Genomic DNA, 20,192 nt, shown 5'->3' on the forward strand with positions numbered 1-20,192 from the left:
GTGCTGGAGCTCGCAGCTCTGGCAGCAGCCTGGCCCTCTGTGAAATTGCAAATGAAAAGGAATGGAAGGTGATTACAGGCTGGGGCTTGATTACATGCACTGTCTCCCACTCAAGGCAGCCACATTAATCACCCTGTGCCAGCACGTGGAACTCGGCTAGAGAGGAGCCACGGCATAGCTCGAAGCGCTGACTGATTGACTGTGGGCTCACACAGACAGTCACACACACACACACACACACACATACACATACGCACGCATGAACACAGACAGAATCTCTCTCTGTTTCACTATCTTTATGTCTCTCTCGCTCTCTGCGCCGCACACACCCCCCCCCCCCCCCCCCTCTCTCTCTCTCTCTCACTCTGTCACTTGCCCAAAGACACAGACACATTGTGTTTTGTATCGCTGTCCTCCATTGTGGACGCTGGTGGTCGGAGGGCCCTTTGTGGAGGGGGCTCGTCTTAAATGGCATGTGTCAACTTGTGGCCCTGGGAACGCTTAGGCTCCTTTGTTTGTGATGAGATGATGAGAAGTAGTGTTTACTGATGTGTGGTAAGGATGAGGGTGGTGGCGAGCTGTCTGTCTGAGTGTGTATGTGTTTGTCTCTGTCTGCGTGTGCCTGTGTGTGTATGTCTGTGTTTACGTGTGTGTGTGTGTCTGTGTCTGTGTCTGTGTGGGTGCGGCTGTGTGTCGGAGTCAGTGGCTGAGATGTTTGGCTGATAGCTGGAGTTTGGCCTTTCTCCCTCGCCCGTCTTATGAGTGGCAGTAATGCTGATGACACCCTGGTGAGAAGACCTGGAGTTGAGCCTCTCTGTGCTCATGCTGGATTAGCTCACATGCACGCACACACACATGCACATACACACACACACACACAGAGTTTGCATTAGCACCCAGCCCAGAGTGACTTGCCTCCTGCTGTTACAAGGCAGCGGTGGCGGCGACAGGTTTCACTCCCTCCTCCTCCTCCTCCTCCTCCTCCTCCTCCTCCTCGTCCTGCACCTCCTCCCTCTCCTCCTATCTCCCAGAAAGGGGAAGCAGTGCCATGGCATCCCACTCTGGAGCCGAGGAGGCCAGAACAAAAGACAGCCTGTTTTCAGAAGGCCATTACTCAGGCTACAGAGGATGTGGAAACAATAGCCTGCATGAGATCTACACCCAGACCCCACATTCAACCAAAAGCTAGCAGGAAACATAAGCCTTGTGCACCGACAGCAGTCTCTCACAGTTTTTGTTCAATCGACTTTATCGTTTGATAAAGTCAGGAAAGTGACCCTTTCCCATCCCCGTCTCATAAACGTGTGGAGACATTTATGACGGTTCAGAGTGAACTGGGGCTCATTAAGAGAGTCTTGCCACACATATGAGCCAGTACACATGGTTTTTCTTCTCCATTTACACCACTGTGACAATTTATGCCAAAACAAAATGAGGCAAAAAAATAATTTAATGTATTTTTATATCAAAATCTCATTACTTTTACTTCCTGGAGTAACTTTTACTCTCCTGTACCAGGAGGCGTACATAAAAACTCAACCAATAAAACTATTGGAGATTTTTGAAAAATGTGGCCCCTCCGTCATTTCCATCAAATAAAACTGCCTCTCTCTCTAACTGATAGTTACGCTGTTGTGTGATCCCTTCCCGCATCATGTCCTGCCTCGATATCATGTTTCAACAGGAAATGCTTCACATTAAGGAAGCAAGATGCTCTCAAAATGCGGTTTTATTGTGATTAAAAAAATATATACCACAAAACAAACATTTAAATTTAAGCTATGACTATATTGAAAAGATGCTGTGTTTTTTCTGTGAACCATTCTTTGATTTTGAGGCCTTCGTGGTAGTCCTGGATTGCATGGTTTGCCCTTAGGAGTTTGTGTGGGTCTGTAAACTCTTTATTACATGGGGTATGACACAAGGTGGGGACGTGGCAAAGATTTTGGATCTAAGTCAGTGTTTCTTAAAGATGGGGTGGGACCCAAACTGGGTTGCAAACCTTTCTCTAGTGGTTCCCCACATCACTGTAATAGCCAGATGTGTCCATTAGACTGGATCCCAGGGTGAGACTGAATTTCTCACATTTGGTTCCCAGTCTTAAAAACTGAATCTCTCAAGGTCAGTGTTTTCACTTCAGAGCCATGCCCCAGAGCTGTATATAGCCACAGTTCAGCCATTTCACTTCTATTCCAGTTGATTTTTAGAAAGTATGGTATTTCACCATGCTGATGTGCTTGTGAAGGAGCATACAAGGATCATAAAATGTTGTAACTCATCATATTCTCCTGTTGGCTTACATGAAGGGCTGCCACTCAGTGTTTCAGCCAGTTTAATTTTCTGTGCTTTAGTATCAGGTTTTGGTTGTTATCTTTGTGGCTCCCATCCATCTGAAATGAAACCATCTGTCAAGAGTCTTCAGTTTGTGTGTGTTGTAATTCCATTATATCAAAACTTTAGATGCTGATATTTTGTGAAATGGCAGCTTGCTCTGCAGTGTTCAGAGTAGTCATCGGCAAGTATTGCTTAGGTGGAAATTGCAAAACTGGTGGCAGAGTGACAGAGTAGTCTAGTGGTTAGACTGTCTTGTCTGTAATTATTTTGGAAGATCATAGATCACCATAGCAGGCTGTCCATAATAAAAAAAACAAGAATAAGTAAAAACATAATGAGAAAATGAATTGAGATCCCATAGCCATACAGAGCCATGTTGTATCTTGTTGAACACGACACTGAACTCTAAAATTAAATTAAATTAAATTAAATTAATAAGATGAAAACTGACCTTATAACTTCTCAGAATCTTACAGGTCTCTATCCTAAAACAAATTCCAAGCTTGTTTTTCTCCACACGAGCAGTGACATGGTTGTCACAATAATGGATATCTTTTATAAATTAGAAATCAAGTCTTAACGGCGTATTTTGATGGATTTCGGAGCCATTGGGAGCTAATGTAATTGCCCCTCAGGGATAAATAAAGTCTGTTGAATTGAATTAGGTAAATCAGTTTCAATTCAAAGTTTCTGCTGAGGCAATGGATGGCGCTGTATTTGTTGAGTAGATATAAAGTCATCACTAGCCACTGGAGATAAGAACTAGATAGCGCTGGTACTATCCTTGAGAAAGAGGTTTGTTTCACATTAGCAGCAAACACTATTTAGTTCAAGAGGAGACATGGCAACATGGTGCTCATAGTAAAACCTGACCAAAATCTTTTCTACCAGTAGCTCTGCCCTTTTGATCCTGCCCCCCCCCCCCCCCGTGTCAGACACTCTCAAGGAAGTGAGAGTTAAAGGGAACGAAACACTTACACATGTACATACCCACTGAATAAGTATATGCTCACATGCATGCAGACACGTGCAGAATGCACACACAGACGCACACGGACGTCTTTCCCACTGCACGCATTAATACGGCAGCTAGTTTTCGCACAGAGGTCCCATTTAGCTCACAAACATGGGCGACTGCAGGCAACTACTTAACAAATCTTCAACCGCTGCTGCAGTATTCCCTTGCATAAATCGGTGGGGTTAAAAGTTGAAATGTCTTCACGTTTATTCAACGTAATTTCCAATGTGATTAATCTAGCATGATTATGAACAAAGAATGTTGGAGGCCTGAGGGAATGGCAGGGTGCCTATTTGTGCATGTGTGAGACAGAGAGGGAGTGTCCCGCTCACTTCAGTTCACTCTTAGTGCAGAGGGCAATTGATTTTCAGCACGTAACACTCAAGTGAACACAGTAACACGATAATGGCATTCTATACAGTATGGCAGTAAGAATGCGTTTCATTTAGTTGTGCTGCCCTTGTGTACTGTAGATAGTGTTTTACTGTTGCTCACCTTAACAGTTGGTTACTGAATGTGGTCCACAAAGACTTTTGGATGAAAAAATCCCATACACAGGGAAAGCACATGCAGAGAGTCTGCAATGCTGATCAATAGTACATGATTATTGTGACAATCTCACCCAACAACAGTAGTAACAGCAGTAGTAACTCACCCTGAATTGCACATTAGCACTGCTGCCGCTTCTTGCTTCCCCCTCTCTATATATCTATGTGATTTGCTTCTAATTTGGGAGTCTGCATATAGGATAAGTCTCCAGATAATTTTCCTTTGCTGCGAAGACTCTGTTGTTGATGGAAATTTCCACTTACAGAATGTGAAATGAGTCTGTCAGACGGAGGGAAGCAGGTAGACGAACAGTTTAGAGACAGTTGTAGACCTGTTGAAGCAAAGAGGGTCGAGAAGCTTGCAGACAAAGAAGACAGATGGACAAACAGGCTTATACCAAGTGGAGGGAATTTGAGAGAGAGAGGGAGATAGATGGAGGCAGACAAAGACGGATGGAGACAGACAGACCTATGGAAAAAGAGAGACTGACAGACTTAGAGTAGACTACAGAAAAGAGTTGAAGGGAGAAGCTTGAGAGCCTACTTCACCCCCAATATCTGCTGTTGATGAAGATAGAGGTGGAAGCAGTGAAAGGACAGAGCCGCCAGGACTAGACTGACCTAGTGGCATTAATTAGAATGAGAATGGGGAATGTGGAGAGTGAGACAGAGGTAGATGTAGGGGTAAGCCTGGCTAGTCTGGGAGTGGATGTGGGGAGTGAGTATCGGGGGGGCCAAGGTTTGGGTTAAAAGAAAGGATTATGAGTTGAATCACCTCAAACTCAGGCTCCTGCTAGCTTTACCCCCTGGCCTTTTGCCCTCAGGGGGTCACTGAGCATTATTGAGGTCATAAGTCATTCCCAAGTGTTGGGGAATGTCCACCGCTCCATCCACTTCTTAAGCACGGACCATCGCTGATAAGTTAATTTACACTCAACTTGGTAACTTCGCCTGTGTTTGATGTGTTTTTGCAATTTCCTTTTTCTTTTCTTTTTTTTTCCTTTTCAGAATCACACAGATCAGACGCAACCCACAGATTCCCTGAATATTTTACTTGAAAGGCAGACAATAAATATTTCATTATTCATGGTCAGTTGAATTCTTTAAGTGCCAAGTCCTTTGTGAGAGCGGCTCTCTGGGTTTGAGTTGCCATGTGCACCTCTCAGGAGAATGCTCCAGGCTTTGGTGTGGGGCCCGATGGCTGGGAATGAGAGAGTGCTTGTTGTGGTTGGCCCAGCGGGGGCTCCAGGAGTCTGCCTGTGGAGGTCATTGGAAGAGCCGTCACCGGCTAAATGCCAGGAAGTGCTTCTGGCTGCACTGCATGACTGGGCATTTGCAACAGCTGGAATCCTGCACTTGCCCATGGCACAATCCAATGAACACAGAGCCCATCAATTATTTATTGCTGTTAGTGAAGAGGAAGATTGGAAATAAAATGTCCTCTGATGATCTCCTCTGAATCAAGTCTTTGTTGTTTTTTCTTTTATTAATGCTTGAGGGTGGTGCGAGCTTTACATCAAATATTGATGTTGCTTCAGTAAGCATACCATTCCAGTCATAACTTACTTAAAACATTTCATTTTCACCCAGAAGTGACCATTGCATCTGCAAAGCTCTCAGGCTTGCTCATATGGAGATGTGTGAGCTGACAGGCTGCTCTGCACTGAGATGCACGAATGCTTCTGAATCGTCCCTGCACAACCTCGGGCTCTCAGTTAGTCTAAACCGAGAAAGCGATTTAAGGTTGGGTTTGAACGAGGCCTTTCTAGTTTTATGACTTTGTTGAGTTGGCTCTTAAATTTTACAGATTAGCTGCCATGCTCTGTTGCTGTGAAATAGCATTTTTTCAGATTTCTGAGAGTCATATCTGTCTGCTGAGGAGGATTTGCTAGGTGGATGGTCAGGTAGTGAGGAAGCACTAGGTATAAAGCAGGATTTGGGTTCATTCTGAATTCAGTCATTTCAAAATGGATAGTGAAACTTCTAGTGATTTATGATGTAGCAATTATTTTTGCCATTTCAGAATATCTTAACCTTTCAATTTTGGGATTGTAAAGAAAATCCACTTCCTGAACTTGCTGAATCAAAAGCGAATTGACTCCAACCCAGCCCTAAACCATGTTTTTCTTCATGAGACGTCCTGTTCTTTTGGTGTAGGGATTAAACAGATTATCTCAAACCTCCGTTTGCAGAGAATGGAGACAAGAAGTCTTGTTGTATAAAACCCCGAGTACCAGCTGTTCCTCTGGTTTCACAACTGATTCAGAGTTGCGCAATCGGGAGAGTGAGATTGCTTTGACAGATGTGGAGGTGTTTTAAGATTGTTGGGCCTGACAAAAAAGAGTAAGGGGTTTGGTGTTGGCAGTGTTATGCTGTGACATCTCTATTTATATCACCATAGTGCTTGTTGAAATAACAAAGCTTTTAACTTTGTTTTATTACTACTAAGTTCATGGCTATGTCTAAGTGGTCATAAAATGAAAGTACTCGCATTATCTTGTCAAATGTAAACAAAAATGTCACGTGGTGAAGAATAATCCATTTGGTGAGCTTTCCAGTGCGATCACACAACAGATGTTTTCTGATTTACCTCTGTCTCTCACACAGGATGCTCAGAAAAGCAGATTCTAACAATTGGATGGTTAAAATAGACTGCCACATTTTTCTCCAGTGACGATGGGTTGTCTCCAAAATTTGACTTTTGATGCATCATGATGATGCATTGTAGTATTGTTATGTTGCATGTGGCATGTAATTGATGATGATGATGCTTGTTATTCTTGTTGTTAGTAGTAGTATTAGTCGTAGTATTAGTATTATTAGTATTATTATGTCAAGCTCAGTATAAATTCCTTTTGATCTCAAATTATAATTGACATTACTTTTTATTAGCAATTTTGAATGCAGTAACAGCATGCAGTATTAACCTACAACCTTTAAGTCACTCTCATTGAATGTTGATCCACAGTTATATTGAAAATCAGACTACAGTATATCAGATAGTAAGGAGATCCACCTGCACAGCCACATGCAGGCTAATGTGTATCTTCCAGTGCTATCTGAGTTCGGCCATAGATGGAGTGTTTGTGTAAGTTCCTGCGGTGAAAGCCAGCGTGTATAGACATGTGCAGCGGGCTGATAAGAGAATAGAGTCAACGTCTGTGTTGCTTTGTTGCTCGCTACAAGCCCGAAAGGTAGATCTGATTCTGAAGTGACTTTCAAAACAACAAGGAAAGAATGGGGCACCCTGATGAATCTGTGGGCTAAAGAGCATATCATGCATTCACAGAATTGCCGGTTCAAATCTAGTTACCTTTGTGAGACATTATTCATTCGCTTATTGTCCTGTCTGCTGTATACTACCTTCTCAAACAGAAATGCCATTTATAAAATAATGTTTAGAAAAGTAGACAACCCAGAATCTCTTCCCAGAAACTTCCCATCTGTGATTATTTGATTGCAGTTTGACCCTGTGCCATCACAGCCTGAACAAAGTCAGGTTATCAGCATCCTCTCAAAATTCCATTTTCAATACACATGATCCAATTTTCTCATTAATAGAATTTTCTCATCGTCTTTGTTTACGTGTAAAGAATCAATCTTAAGCCTTGTGGGATTTTGAGAAAGTCGAGAGTTGTTGCTACAGATGCCAATCTTAGTACATCATCAGTCGCCATGTCAAACTCACACACACATGCATGCACAGGCGGGGAAATCTAGACAGGGTCTGGACACTGTTGGCTAACTGGGGCCGAAAAACAGCGAGACCAGAGCCAAGCAGTAGCAGAAGGACACGACAAGGGGAAAGTAGGGGAAATGGCCCGTGATGACTTCCTGCTTTGAGCCGAAATGCTCCCCTCCCCAAAAATAATGGCGAGGCTACCTGCAGCATGAAGAATGGGATTGCTGTGAAACTGCTGACCCACCGGCCAGTGTTAGGAGGCAGTGAAGAATGCTTCTGATGACAGAGTGTGCATCTCCCCTGCAGTGGGACTTTTGACCGGGGGATTTGGATTTAACTCACTTATACTCACTCCTGACCAGCTGGCATCTCTCTTTCTTTCTGTATTTCTCTCTCTCCATTTCTCTCTCTCTCTTTCACTCTCGCCCATGCTCTTTTCTCCTTCTCCTTACTCACTAGCACATACTCTCTCTCCCATGTCTTCTCTCCCTGCTGCAAACAGTCTATTTCTCATCAAGCTAAATTAAAACATTTGTAAAGTAGCTTTTTGAGTTACGGCAGACTCAAGTCGGCTTTTCTCTGACCTGGGTGCTAGAGCTCTGAAGAAGGAAATACAGAATTTTGATTCAATCAACGTGTTTTTACTTGGTGGTCAGATCTGTGTAGAATCTTATTTCCCAGTCATTATATTTCCCAGATCTGTTATTATCTGTCAGCGTGTGTGTGTGTGTGTGTGTGTGTGTGTGTGTGTGTGTATGTGTGTGCATTTGTCTGCCCTGGAGGTTGCAGCCTTGGCTCTGCTGTGCTCCACTGAGTCTGCCAGGGGATCTCATGGACGCCTCAGTGGAGCAGGCTCTTAAAAACACTGTTTACCCAGGGAGATTTATTTAAAGTTACAGAGCGACACAAAAACTCACGCCAGATTCTGTGTGTGTGTGTGTGCGTGTGTGTGTGTGCATACAAGGGTTGGTCAGTATTTTTATGCTTGTGCATGTGTGCGTATATACATGCATGCATGATGCAGTGGGAGAGTTGAGATGCACTAGGCTATGAAAACAAATGGGAGCGGATCGGAGGACGGTTTCAATGCTTAAAGGAACAGTTCAACCCAAAATGAAAATTCAGTCATTATCTACCCACTCCCATGTCAGTTGAAACTCCATTTAAGCTCATAGGTCCATCAAACACACAGCGAGTTAGCCCCCATAGTTCTTCCAAACTATTGAAGTTAATGGACACATCTTTTAACAGCTCCAAAAAATCATAAAATATCCATTAAATTTCTCCAAACAGCTTGGCAGCATAATCCAAGTGTTTTGTAGCCAAACAATTGCACTTTGGGTCCAAAAGTCCAATATTCATCTCATTATCTCCTATGTGCGACCAATGGAGCTGTAAACAAGATTGCCCCATTAGCTGCAGTAGTTTGGGAGAGGACTGAGACTGACTAGAGCCAAGTTGCTGTGTTTGCGTTTCCTACGAACTAAAATGGCGTTTCAGATGACAGGGGGGTGAGTAGATAATGACTCAATTTTAATTTTGGGCTGAACTATTCCTTGAAGGCCCTACAACTACATTTCTCAATATCTGGTTTTTGCAGTGGGTTGCAAGTGGTCCACTGATTTATGCTGATTGCAATAACCATGACTTTGGAAGGTCCTGTGTTCTTGGCTACATTGCATTTGGCATCAGAGAGTTTGTGTCTCAGATTCTGCTGAGTAGATAATTGCTTTTCCCTATGATAAGTTGACAGTTGGAAAGATAATAAAAGATGCATGAGCTGTTGCATTATATCACTGAAGACTTGTCAGGCAACCATTGACAAGTTAAGGCTTTGGAATGAAACACTGGCCGGTGTCCAGCCTGTAAAACAATATGACCATTCTCTTTCTTCATGAGAGTGTTAAAAAGCACACAGATCCCAGTTAAGGTCATATCTGGGATAAGGGGTTTATACACATATTCTGATCACAAATATTACTCTATAGCATTGAATATTACCATGGAAACAGAACTTACATAGACCTACAGTAACCAGGATTAGGTGTTTACATCTCCCACCTGCATTATTTTTAGGTTTCGAAAAATTGAAATATGAGCTTGTGAATGGTGCCAACTCTTTCTGGGAAACTTGAGTACCCCTAACAATATTGGAATACAAATGTGCATGTAGACACACATTCAGTTCAGTTCACTTTTATTGTCCACAAGGGAAATTCAGCTTGCAGCCAGGCACAATAAAAACTCAGTGACAACACAGATATCATACAAATACAAAAAGATGGATCCCAAGACAATTTAAAAAGGGTGGAGGCAGATACAATGGATGTGCAAGAAGAGAGCAAAACGATATTTGTGCAAAATGTGTGAAGTGCATATGTTATATGTTAATATGAATATGTTGTTATTTTGCATTTTGACTGTAATATATCAGGTACAAGAGAAAATCTTAAAGATACAATTCACAGTTGTTATTTTGTTGGCTATATTCACAAATGATCTTGAAGAGTTTGATTTGTAGATGGATGATAAGCTTTTTGGAACTTTGTGAATATAACTTATACAGGTCTCACTTATTTAAGTGTTTAAAATCATTAGAAATGTAAACAAAAATTTAACAAAACTTGAGCGAGCTTGTGACCGGAAGGTCGTCGGTTCAATCCCCCGGACCGGCAGGATAAATCTGGGTGGGGAAAGTGAAAAGCAGTGCTTGCCCCTCCCTCATTACCACCACTGAGGTGCCCTTGAGCAATGGCCTTAACCCCAACTGCTCCAGTGGAGCTGCTCAGTGGCCAGCAGATCAGACTGTGGTTGTACTGGTCAGCTTCCAGGTGTGAATGTGTGTGTGAATGTGATCAGGGCGTTCCTGAAAACGCTCTGCTCTCAGTGAAACTCCCCCTGAATAAATAAAGGTGAAAAAAAATTTAAAAATAAAAAAAACCATCATGAGAAATAGAGTAAATTTCATAATGACAGAAAAATGTACTCAATCCAATAAATCAGTTTGAAAACTAAGCCAGAAGAGGAGTGCCAGTGTTTCAGTAGGTGGCTGCATACTGCACTTCTGTACTTTGTGTGCTAGCCTGAAATCATTAATTAACTGATATCATCATACCATTTTCATAAGATCATCTTCAAATTCTGGCTAGACTATTTTGCTTTAGCCAAGTCTGGAAAAACTACCAGCCACAAGTTAGCAGGATATTATAATTTCCTTCACTGATCAGAAATCACTCGGATAGTATTCCTTCTAATTGACATGCATTTCTGCCATTGAACTTCTGCCTGTGAAAATATACTGCCAAGCCATTTTTCAACAGTATATGTAACTGTGTGTGTGTGTGTGTGTGTGCGGCCTTGAATGTGTGAGTGCATAAAAGTTATTCTGTGTTTTTGTGTGTGTGTGCACATGCAGCTTTAGCAAAGGTGTGTCTATATGTTTGCTGGTGTACGCATGTGCTTTTATAGGAGACTGACGTTTTGCTGTCTTTCCTCCTCAGTACATTAAGATCCCAGCTCCCACTCCAGAGTCGCCTTCTGCTCTGCGCCTCTTCTCCTTCTACCTGTCCAGCGACAGCAAAGACCAACCTCAAGCCAGCTTCGACTGCATCCACCAATATGTTTCGAGGTATGGAAGTAAGCAGTAGAGAGACTTATAAATCAGAGTCTCATTATGTTGCCAAATAATTAAAGGGCTCCCTGCAAGATGAGATGAAGTCCTCCTACATTTTTTCAAATGGAATTCAGCCACTATTTTTACCCAGCTCTGGTCCTAGATCAGACCGGGCTAAATGGGACACCAGTGGTTGCCCCGGGTCCAGGGCCACCCATCTAGAAATCATTTTGCCACATAAATCAGCAAGGTTCCAATAGTTTCCAACAATGCTTCCTTATAGAATCATTAATATGTTGCTGTTGAGCACAATTCCAGTCACTAATTTGAGTTCTGGCTAATATTTGCAGCAAAATTTGGCTCTAAAAATAAAAAAAATAACTGAATCAGTGGAGGCTGGAAAAGCTTCCAGACCCTTGTGTCACAACATTTTTAGACACAAGGCTTTGATGTGGTCAGCTGTTGTGGCACATGTGACCCCAAATGATAGCTTTGTGTCTTCTCCAAAGGTCATCACATTCTTTTTCATGGATCCTCATGTCTCTCTCTGTAACCACGTCGTCTAAGGCATCATGAGAATCAGTGAGCGCACTGTTTGTTGTGCGCAGGACCAGGCAATTGTAATTTCCTGTATATTTCTAGGCGGACCCTCTCATTACTGGAACCTGTGAGGCCTTGTTTGTGGAGTGGCCATGCAGGGAGACAGAGGGTCATGCTCTGGTGCTGCCTCCCGCTGCCAGCTGCCGAGCTGTGGTCTGAACTCTAGCTAGTTCTGGTTCCAGTCAGCCGCTGGAGCCAAGAGCAACATCACAAACACTGGGCTTATTTGCCTCGGTCCAGCTCCGGCGTGGGGGCGACCCTGGACAACGGAGACAAAGATCTTGCTCTCTCTGCCTGCTGCTTGTTTTGATATTTATAGGATAAAGAGGAGGAATGGACAATGTTTAGGTCTTTATAATGGTTTAGTGGAAAATACTAGAATTGTTACCAGAACTTGAAAGAAAGCTCTTATTTATGTAATATGGGAGAAAGTGTGTTTGGCAGCACTGGGAATCACTAATTTATTTACAGCACCAATGCAGTCCAGGTTCAAGTATTAAACCTTTTACTTCTGTCCAAGATGGGTCTTGTTTTGTAACTGTGCTGTCAGGAGCCAAGCTAATCCTGGTGGTTTTCCACAGGCTCTATCCTGCTTTGAACTAGCGAGCTAGAGGGCTATATCTGGACAGTGACGTAACATAACCGTAGGCCTGTCTTAGCCGGCTTCGACCACAAAGCCACTTTATGCTATATGGAGTCTATTTGCCTTCTGCTCTAAGCTAGCTTACAGGACTATATCTTGGCAGTGTAAAGTGTATAGGGGGCTGGCCTTTAGCCTGCAGAAAGTCCTGAGTTCCTATACGACTGTTTGTTTTGTTTTGCAGTGAGGGCCGCGAGCAGCTGGAAGGCCAAGGCAGCATCCAGGACAAGATCACAGTGTGCGCCACCGACGACTCCTACCAGATGACCCGGGAGAGGATGTCTCAGGTGGAGAAGGACAGCTGGAGCCGCTCTGCCATCGAGATCAAACCTGGAGCCACGCATCCGAGTAAGACTTCCTCTAGAGGCCTCTTGGGACCAGAGCAAAAATGTGGTTACATGATGATACATGGATACATTTTTGTGGGCAAAGGGCAAAAAGGTCTTCAGCTTAGAAAGGGATTAACAAATGGGATGTAGGTAACACAAGGTGATATAAGAATCAAAAATAGAAATATAATAGTTGTAATAAAAGTAATAATAAAAGGAATATTTTCATTGCCTGAGAAATTGTTGCCCGTATAATGTTATGTGTCATATAATGTCATGACCTTTAAACTGTGAGCCAAATTTTTCCTTGTTATGGGCACAAACATCTCTGTTCTGCTAGAGCTCTCTATGAAACCAGATGTTAAAGCCATATTCTTTGCTTGTGTAAATAGGGTCCAAGGCTAACACTAGCTGTTATATTTGTTGCTTTTGCACTCTTATTTTGGTTTGTGGTTGTCATCTCGCTGTTGTGCCCAAATTACACAAGTGTAAATGTAGCTTTTTTGAAGATGGCTTTGGCCAAAAGGAAGTTTTGTATTGTTAAAAGTCAACCGCATCTGTCCTTATACCACCACCTCTGCAGGTAGTGGGCCAAGGTTAGATTCAAAGCCAGTTTCTTCCCATTTAGTTTGCAGAAAGATATATCTTCAGAAAGAAATGATGTACCTTTTTGGCTTACAAAAAGGAAAAGTTTGCTGCTCAAACTTGGAGCTAGTTTGTAGCATATTTTCAGGAAACTATTTAGTTTGCTGAACCGGCTGAAAGCTTGTGCAGCAATAGCTGGATATTTTTGCAAATATACCCTGAACTTCTCATAATAATAAAAAGTTAGCTAGAGGTTTGCCACAAAGCTAAATTGCATAAATTGGTAGGTGATTTGCATTTTTTGCTGCACCATTTACCTTTTGCCACAATTTCTAACAAATTTCTTGCAATGTTTGCCAGAAACTCTGTATTTTGTGTCTGCGCTTAAGTTTAGTCTTTGGTTTTTAGCTTACTGTCTATACTATCTTTAGTCTGTATTCAATCAATACAGTTCCTTGATTTCAGTGGAGCCATATCTCAGTAACAGCCAGTGATGATATACTGCAAAAGCTGCTCAAAGCCTATGAACAACATATGATGTTGTTTTCATATCATGTCTATCACCTAGGCTACCATACATCAATCATATGTGGAGAGACATGCACTGGCAAGCAAGCTGTGGTTCTCTTTAATTTCAATTTTTTTGTATTCCTCTCCAACCTTTGACGTGATTATGCAATATTGTTTCTTGGCATGACTGTAGACCCCCCTGTCAGTGCTGGAGCTGCAGAAAGGAGGGAAGCTTTTGCTCTGGGTGGTTCAGGCCAGTTTTAGACGGGGTGTATTGTGCAACATCAGGTTTTTAGGTGACGATGACTTTGCAACATATGTGCCCATAGGGACACATTTAATATCAGTGCTCTGCGTTCCCTTTTCTGCCTCAGGAGGTTCTCAAAAACACACAGTACATATTATCAGGCATGCCAAAACCCATAGAGCACACATTTTGACACTCCATACATCTCACACCATAATTATTACACAATTCAGTGTTTTTTTATGATGGCAGGTAGTAGACTAATGATAATGGATAGCATTATTATCTCCTAGCAGCACATACTTCTGTGTTGCTGAGCCTCCTTTTCCCGTGCCACTGCCCCGTTCTGACCTTCAAAGCACAGCTTAACGTGTAATGGGATTAGCACAGAGAGATGGCTTTCACTGCCCTAACATATCCTAGCTGCCCTGTCCGTCTGAGCAGGGACCTCAGCAACGATGAGTGGGCAGTTACATCGAAAGACTTATAGCCACTCAAAAGCATGAACATGACACCTGAGGAAAAATGTAATTAAAATATATCTTTTGCTAAATGTTTTCCCATTAGTCAACCAGTTGGCCAGTTTGTGCGGCCGCCTAAACAGGTGAATGCAGTGCTGGCATGGGTGATGGTTTTAAATTCAGGCCTTGAACTCTGAAGTGTCACATCTCAGTACTTGTTCTGACCACCAGCATGAGAATGTGAAATATTCTGTGTTTTGTGTTTGCGTGACACATTTCATGTCAGTGAGTTCCAGGAGTGAATTTTCCTTGCTCAGGGCTTCTGAATTACCTCCAGTAGGCTTAAGCCTAAGTCTCTCTAAATGTCAGAGAAAACTCTGAAAATGTAGATTACTTGTGGATTACTGAGATACATGTTTGAATTAAAAGAAGGTGTTTTCGTTGTAAAATTTATAGAGACAAATATTTCATACAATGTGCATCGAAATTGTCAGTTTTACTTCATATTCTGTAGAGTTTAGGGGAAGATGATCCAAAAGTAACTGATTTAAAAGAAATGAATCAGATCGCAGCACTGAGTTTCAGTTATTCATGAATTACGTTACTGATTACAGTTAGAGCAGGTAATCTGTAACAGATTGCATTTTGACAGTAACCCTCCTGTTTCTGCTCACCATCTGGTCTTCCTGTGTGTCCAGGTAAATGCGTCAAGTTCCAGAAGAGGCCCGCTCCTCCGTCTGCATCAGACAGCAGCTTCCATAAGCACTCTCCCAACAACCGGCGGAACGGCACCGTGGCCCCGCCGACCCAGAAGCCCCTGAGGGAGCGCATCATCCACCTGCTGGCTCTCAAACCCTACAGGAAACCAGAGCTGCTGCTGTGGCTGGAAAGGGAGAGAGCCAGCCCCAAGGACAAGGCCGAGCTTGGCGCCGTGCTGGACGAGGTACGCACAAATAGATGCTCTCTCTCACACACACACACACACACATACACACACAAACACACACACACACACACACATACACATACACACACTACATTTTCAACAGACACATTATGCCCAAATGGTAGCATGTGGGAACACCCACCCACACAGGTTTTGTACATTTACACGACCTATACACTCGTAAGACACGCATGTACACATCTAGATAAATATTGTAGGCACATTGTTGCTTGTGTGTGCGCACATGCATATAAGGCCTATACATATACTGATTACCTACACATAAGAGCACGCACACACACACACACACACAGGCTTTACACAGCAAGAGAAAATCTGCCCTTTGAGCCCATTTGACTCAGGATCTGAAAAATAGAAGTCCAAGTACCAGCTATACAGGGGCAGAAGGGTGAATTGTTTGCATGGAATGCAAACATATAATCTTGTACTGAGTGAAGCAAAGGGCCAGTTGTGCTTTAATTGCAATGGTGATCTAATTTAGAGCTGTTTACTGTATGCTGTTTTCCTGTATACATTTTTGACTACTTCCTAAATGATGTTTGTGTGTGCTTGGACATTCATGCGTGTGTGTGTGTGTGTGTGTGTTGTGTGTGTGTGTGTGTGTGTTGTGTGTGTGTAGGAGGGTGGGTGCGTGTTTGTATGCTTGCTGGCCCTCGTGCCTGTTTCTGGGCGCATGCACATGTGGTTTTTGTGGTGTTACATGTGTGTGTGTGCGTTTGCATGTGTTTGTGTAATTAGGTTGGCGCTGTAATTGTCTCTGCTGAGATTGTGTTTGCTGTGGGGTGGGTCAGCTCTGTCAGGAGGCCTCTGAAAGATGGATGTCCTCAGAGAAATGCAGTCTGGCTAGATTATAGAGGAGGCTAAAGTCGTCACTGTGAGAGAGAAAGCCCCAAGGCCTGTGTGGGGAGACTCTCAGATGGGAACCTCAGATTCGGAGAAAAGTAGTTCTGCTTTTCAGGAATATTGTGCTCTGAGAAAGAATGTGCCACTTTTGTGTTGCAAGCATGGCTGGGCTGTACTACTCATTTAACTTCGCACCATGGTTAAAAAAAAAAAAAAAAAAAAAAGCCCACTGACAATGACACTCACTAACTTTTCTTACCATGATTATCAACTCTTTCAGACAACATGCCTATAGAGTTTAGACATATTGAGTGTACTATTTCAATGTACAATGTAAAAAAAAAAAGAATTCTGCAATATAATCAATATGGTTTTCAGTGTAGAAATATGGGTATATTTAAATCAAATGTTAAGTGTAAATCTGTTTTTACAAGGCAGAACAATGGTAGGAAGTGATTTTACTAATCGCAATTTTCACCTTATTTTGGTGAATATTGTGATACCACCATTTACTTGGATATTTTTGGTCAAGATAACAGTAGCCTGAAAATGAGATACTGGCCCACAACTAGCTGAGAGGTTCTAACAGATGATGTGTTGACAGTGGCACAAGGTTTGTTGTCTCTAACTCGACACACGTGTAAATTGGCACATCCTCTCTGAGAGTGTGGTTAAATGTGTTATTGTAAATACTGTTGTGAAACGACTGGGAGAAAATTGCACTGTAGTTTTGTTTTTCTGGAGGGACAAAGTAAAAAAAAAAAGCATCAATAATTGAAAAGTGTGGCTAATTATCCTGATATTATGCATGCAAGTGTTTCTGAATAATTCATCAGTTGAATTAATACTCATTGGACTGATTTGAAGGATCAAAGCTGGGGTGTGCACTGTATGTTGAGAAATAGCTTAACATGATGGTATCTAACAGAAATGAAGATACACTACAAACAAAATAGACCCATTACTGTATATAAGAAGTTTGCTACTTTGAAGACTGGTAATACAGAGATGCAGTGGAAATAGGCTACAGTACAGCAGTAAACACATGACACGCTGTAAAAAATAGTCCACTATTTAATTGTGTCTCAAAACATCCCCCGTTTAGGAAATAAGAGTTTTATGTTCCTGCATTAATGTGGACAATTGCTGGTAAAACTGGATTTTTACTTCTGATGGATGTTGAGAAGTGCCATGAAGTGAACTCAGGTAATCTAAGGCAGCATCGCACAGGAACAAAGCCTCAGATTTTTAACTCTACATGTCCCAGATATGGCTGTTTAATACGTAGATATGGGAAAACTATCTGCTCTCTTATGTTCTGGTATGAGTGAAAGACTGAATGAGAGCTGAAAGTTATCTTGTGCTGTACCATGTGTTTCAGGTGGCCAAAGTGAATCCCAAAGACAGCAGCTACCTGCTGAGGGACAACTTCTACAAGCATGTGCAGAGGGACTGGGCGGGGTACGCCGAGGAGGAGAGGCAGATGATCAGCAGGCTGCTGGCCAGGTGGGTAGAGGTTCTGTTACAACAAATTATTAATTGCATTTCCTTTTTTTCAATTCTAAATGTTACAGCTGCAGTATGCAACTTTTGTCACATTAAAATGGCATTAAATAAATATGATATATTATACCTCATCACTTATCAGTGTGTGTTTGTCTGTGATCCGTGTGTAAATCCCCGCTTTGCCTGATATTGGATTTTCAATAATGTCTGGGACATTTTGGAGTGAACACCAGGAGGAGGAGGGTGGAACTAACTATACTCTTCACTGAATCAAGGCAAAAAGTTGAATATCGCAGGAATGAGATGTTTAGCTGCAACCCATCACCTTTGGTAAATTTGAAAAAAAAAAACATCAACTGGATATAGTAAAATATTGCAACACTTTCCCCCACAACATTGTATCAACACGCTAATGCCAAGTATTGATATTTACCTCTGCCAAGGAGGTTATGTTTATTTGTTTGTCTGTCAGCAGCATATTTCAAGAACTAATGAAAGGATTTCCATGAAATGTGGTGGACAGATAGGCCTTGGGCCAAGGAAAAATTGATTAAATCTAGAGCTGGGATTTCCACCATTAGACAATCATGTTTTATTAGCCATAACTATGAAATGAATGGAGATAGAGACTTCATTCCAAATCCTAAGGGTATGTTTGCAGGGTCAAGAAATCAATTTAACCTAAAATTAAAGTGATAGGAATGATGCCTTTGGGTGTAACAGCAAGTTGAAGAGTTGTTCAGCATTGGCGGAGGTTTGTGCTCTCTGAATGCCTTCTAGTTTCAATTGGATTTCAAGGATATTAATGTAAGACCCAGTTATAGGGCTCTATCACATGATGTTCTAAGATGGTAAAAGGTCCTTTACGAAAGGGCTTTAAAATATGAAAGATCTTGAGTTTTATCAAGTAATTGGTTTATGGCTCTGTGCCGTCTCTGAATAATTCATTTGGACATTTCATTGCCTGAAGGAACATAATTCGCTGAAAAGAAAAAATAGTCCAACAGCAGTCCAAGAAAAACACAATAGATAATCATAATATACAGCGGTCTCAAATCAAAACATTAAGAGACCTGCTTTTATCATATCCTGGCCCAAGTATCACAACAACATTGTCCTCCTGGTGAGAGAGGTGGGTGTGTTTCACTGCTGCTCAGGCTTTAAGCACAGGGCTTTACTGTTGAACCGCTGTTTTATCACTCTGCCCTGCAGCCCATTATAGGGCGGAGCTTCCATCTGTGGCCTGGGGATCTTTTCACTACAGGAACAGTCAAATGGTTTTTAAAACTTTGTTTATAAGGCCGTCCTACAGAAATGACTATGTTCCCTCACACCACTTCTGAATTGTAGAACAATAAATTACCGTATTTGGTCACAGGAGTGTCTTGTTTTGGTATCACTGCAGAGTAAATAGTTTTGGTTTTTATACTTAATGGACCTTTCTACAACAAAATCTCAGATCAAAATGAAATTTTCATCTCACACAGTTGGGACATGTTTTTACAATGCTTTGTTTTGCAGGCAACAATCAAGTTATCAAAATCCTTAGAGAAAAAAGAAAAAACATAACCATGTACAAATCATTAGACTCTGTAAAATAAGTCAGGAGCAAGGACCAGACATAATTTCGTCATCAATGTCTACAGTACCTTCAACAACTATTCATTATTGCTGACAATGGTAATTATCATGAATGACAAAATAGGATTGGTGATAACAAAATAAAAATGGGAATTGCTGGACATGGTGACTTGCATCTTGACAGGTATGACTGTTGTCTTTTCCCACTAGTGTGACAGAGCTTTAGTGGCTCCCATCTCTTTCTTCCTCGTCCACAACTCTCTCTACAGATGCTACTCAGCACTACCAAACAGATCCTGCATGTACCTGCTACACACCGTAGCTGTATAGCATTTGCATGCTTACTTTTACTCGTTCTCCTGTAACGCCCCATACCTTTGCAGTGACACCAAGTACAGTGTAATGTTTTTAAATAGCACATATGGAATTTCTATTTGTCATCTCCCAATTGCCATGTCCTTCCCTCCTGTTTTACAGGAAGTTGCAGCTGCACAACACCAGCCAATCAAGGAATCTCCAAGCAAACCAATCTGTACAGAAAATTTCAGAGGATTCGACACTGCATCACAGCACAGGGAAAAATCCTGCAGTGGTAAATCCACCTTGTTTTTCTGAATATCTGTGAAAGTGACTACTATGTATGAACTTGATTGTTTTGGATAGTATCTTGTACGTACCTGGTAAGTTTAACTTAACATCAGCATCAGAATGAAAGCTATTTTTGCAAG

General features: G+C 42.0%; 1 protein-coding gene across 2 annotated transcripts in view; it reads left to right on the forward strand.

The window, feature by feature from the left end:
• Positions 1-20,192, forward strand: part of LOC139646564 (RNA polymerase II elongation factor ELL-like) — a 33,003-nt gene that overhangs the window by 6,215 nt on the left and 6,596 nt on the right. For both annotated transcript variants that reach the window (XM_071522466.1, XM_071522467.1), the window contains exons 3-7: positions 11,083-11,210; positions 12,620-12,783; positions 15,266-15,510; positions 17,759-17,883; positions 19,942-20,056. In XM_071522466.1, the coding sequence (XP_071378567.1) occupies positions 11,083-11,210; positions 12,620-12,783; positions 15,266-15,510; positions 17,759-17,883; positions 19,942-20,056 (777 nt within the window). The remainder of the gene's footprint in view (positions 1-11,082; positions 11,211-12,619; positions 12,784-15,265; positions 15,511-17,758; positions 17,884-19,941; positions 20,057-20,192) is intronic.

The sequence above is a fragment of the Centroberyx affinis genome, unplaced genomic scaffold, assembly GCF_046629955.1.
Source record: "Centroberyx affinis isolate AG114_WGS23_722 - 3 ecotype Tasmania unplaced genomic scaffold, CSIRO-AGI_Caff_v1 ptg000993l_1, whole genome shotgun sequence".
NCBI lineage: Eukaryota > Metazoa > Chordata > Actinopteri > Beryciformes > Berycidae > Centroberyx > Centroberyx affinis.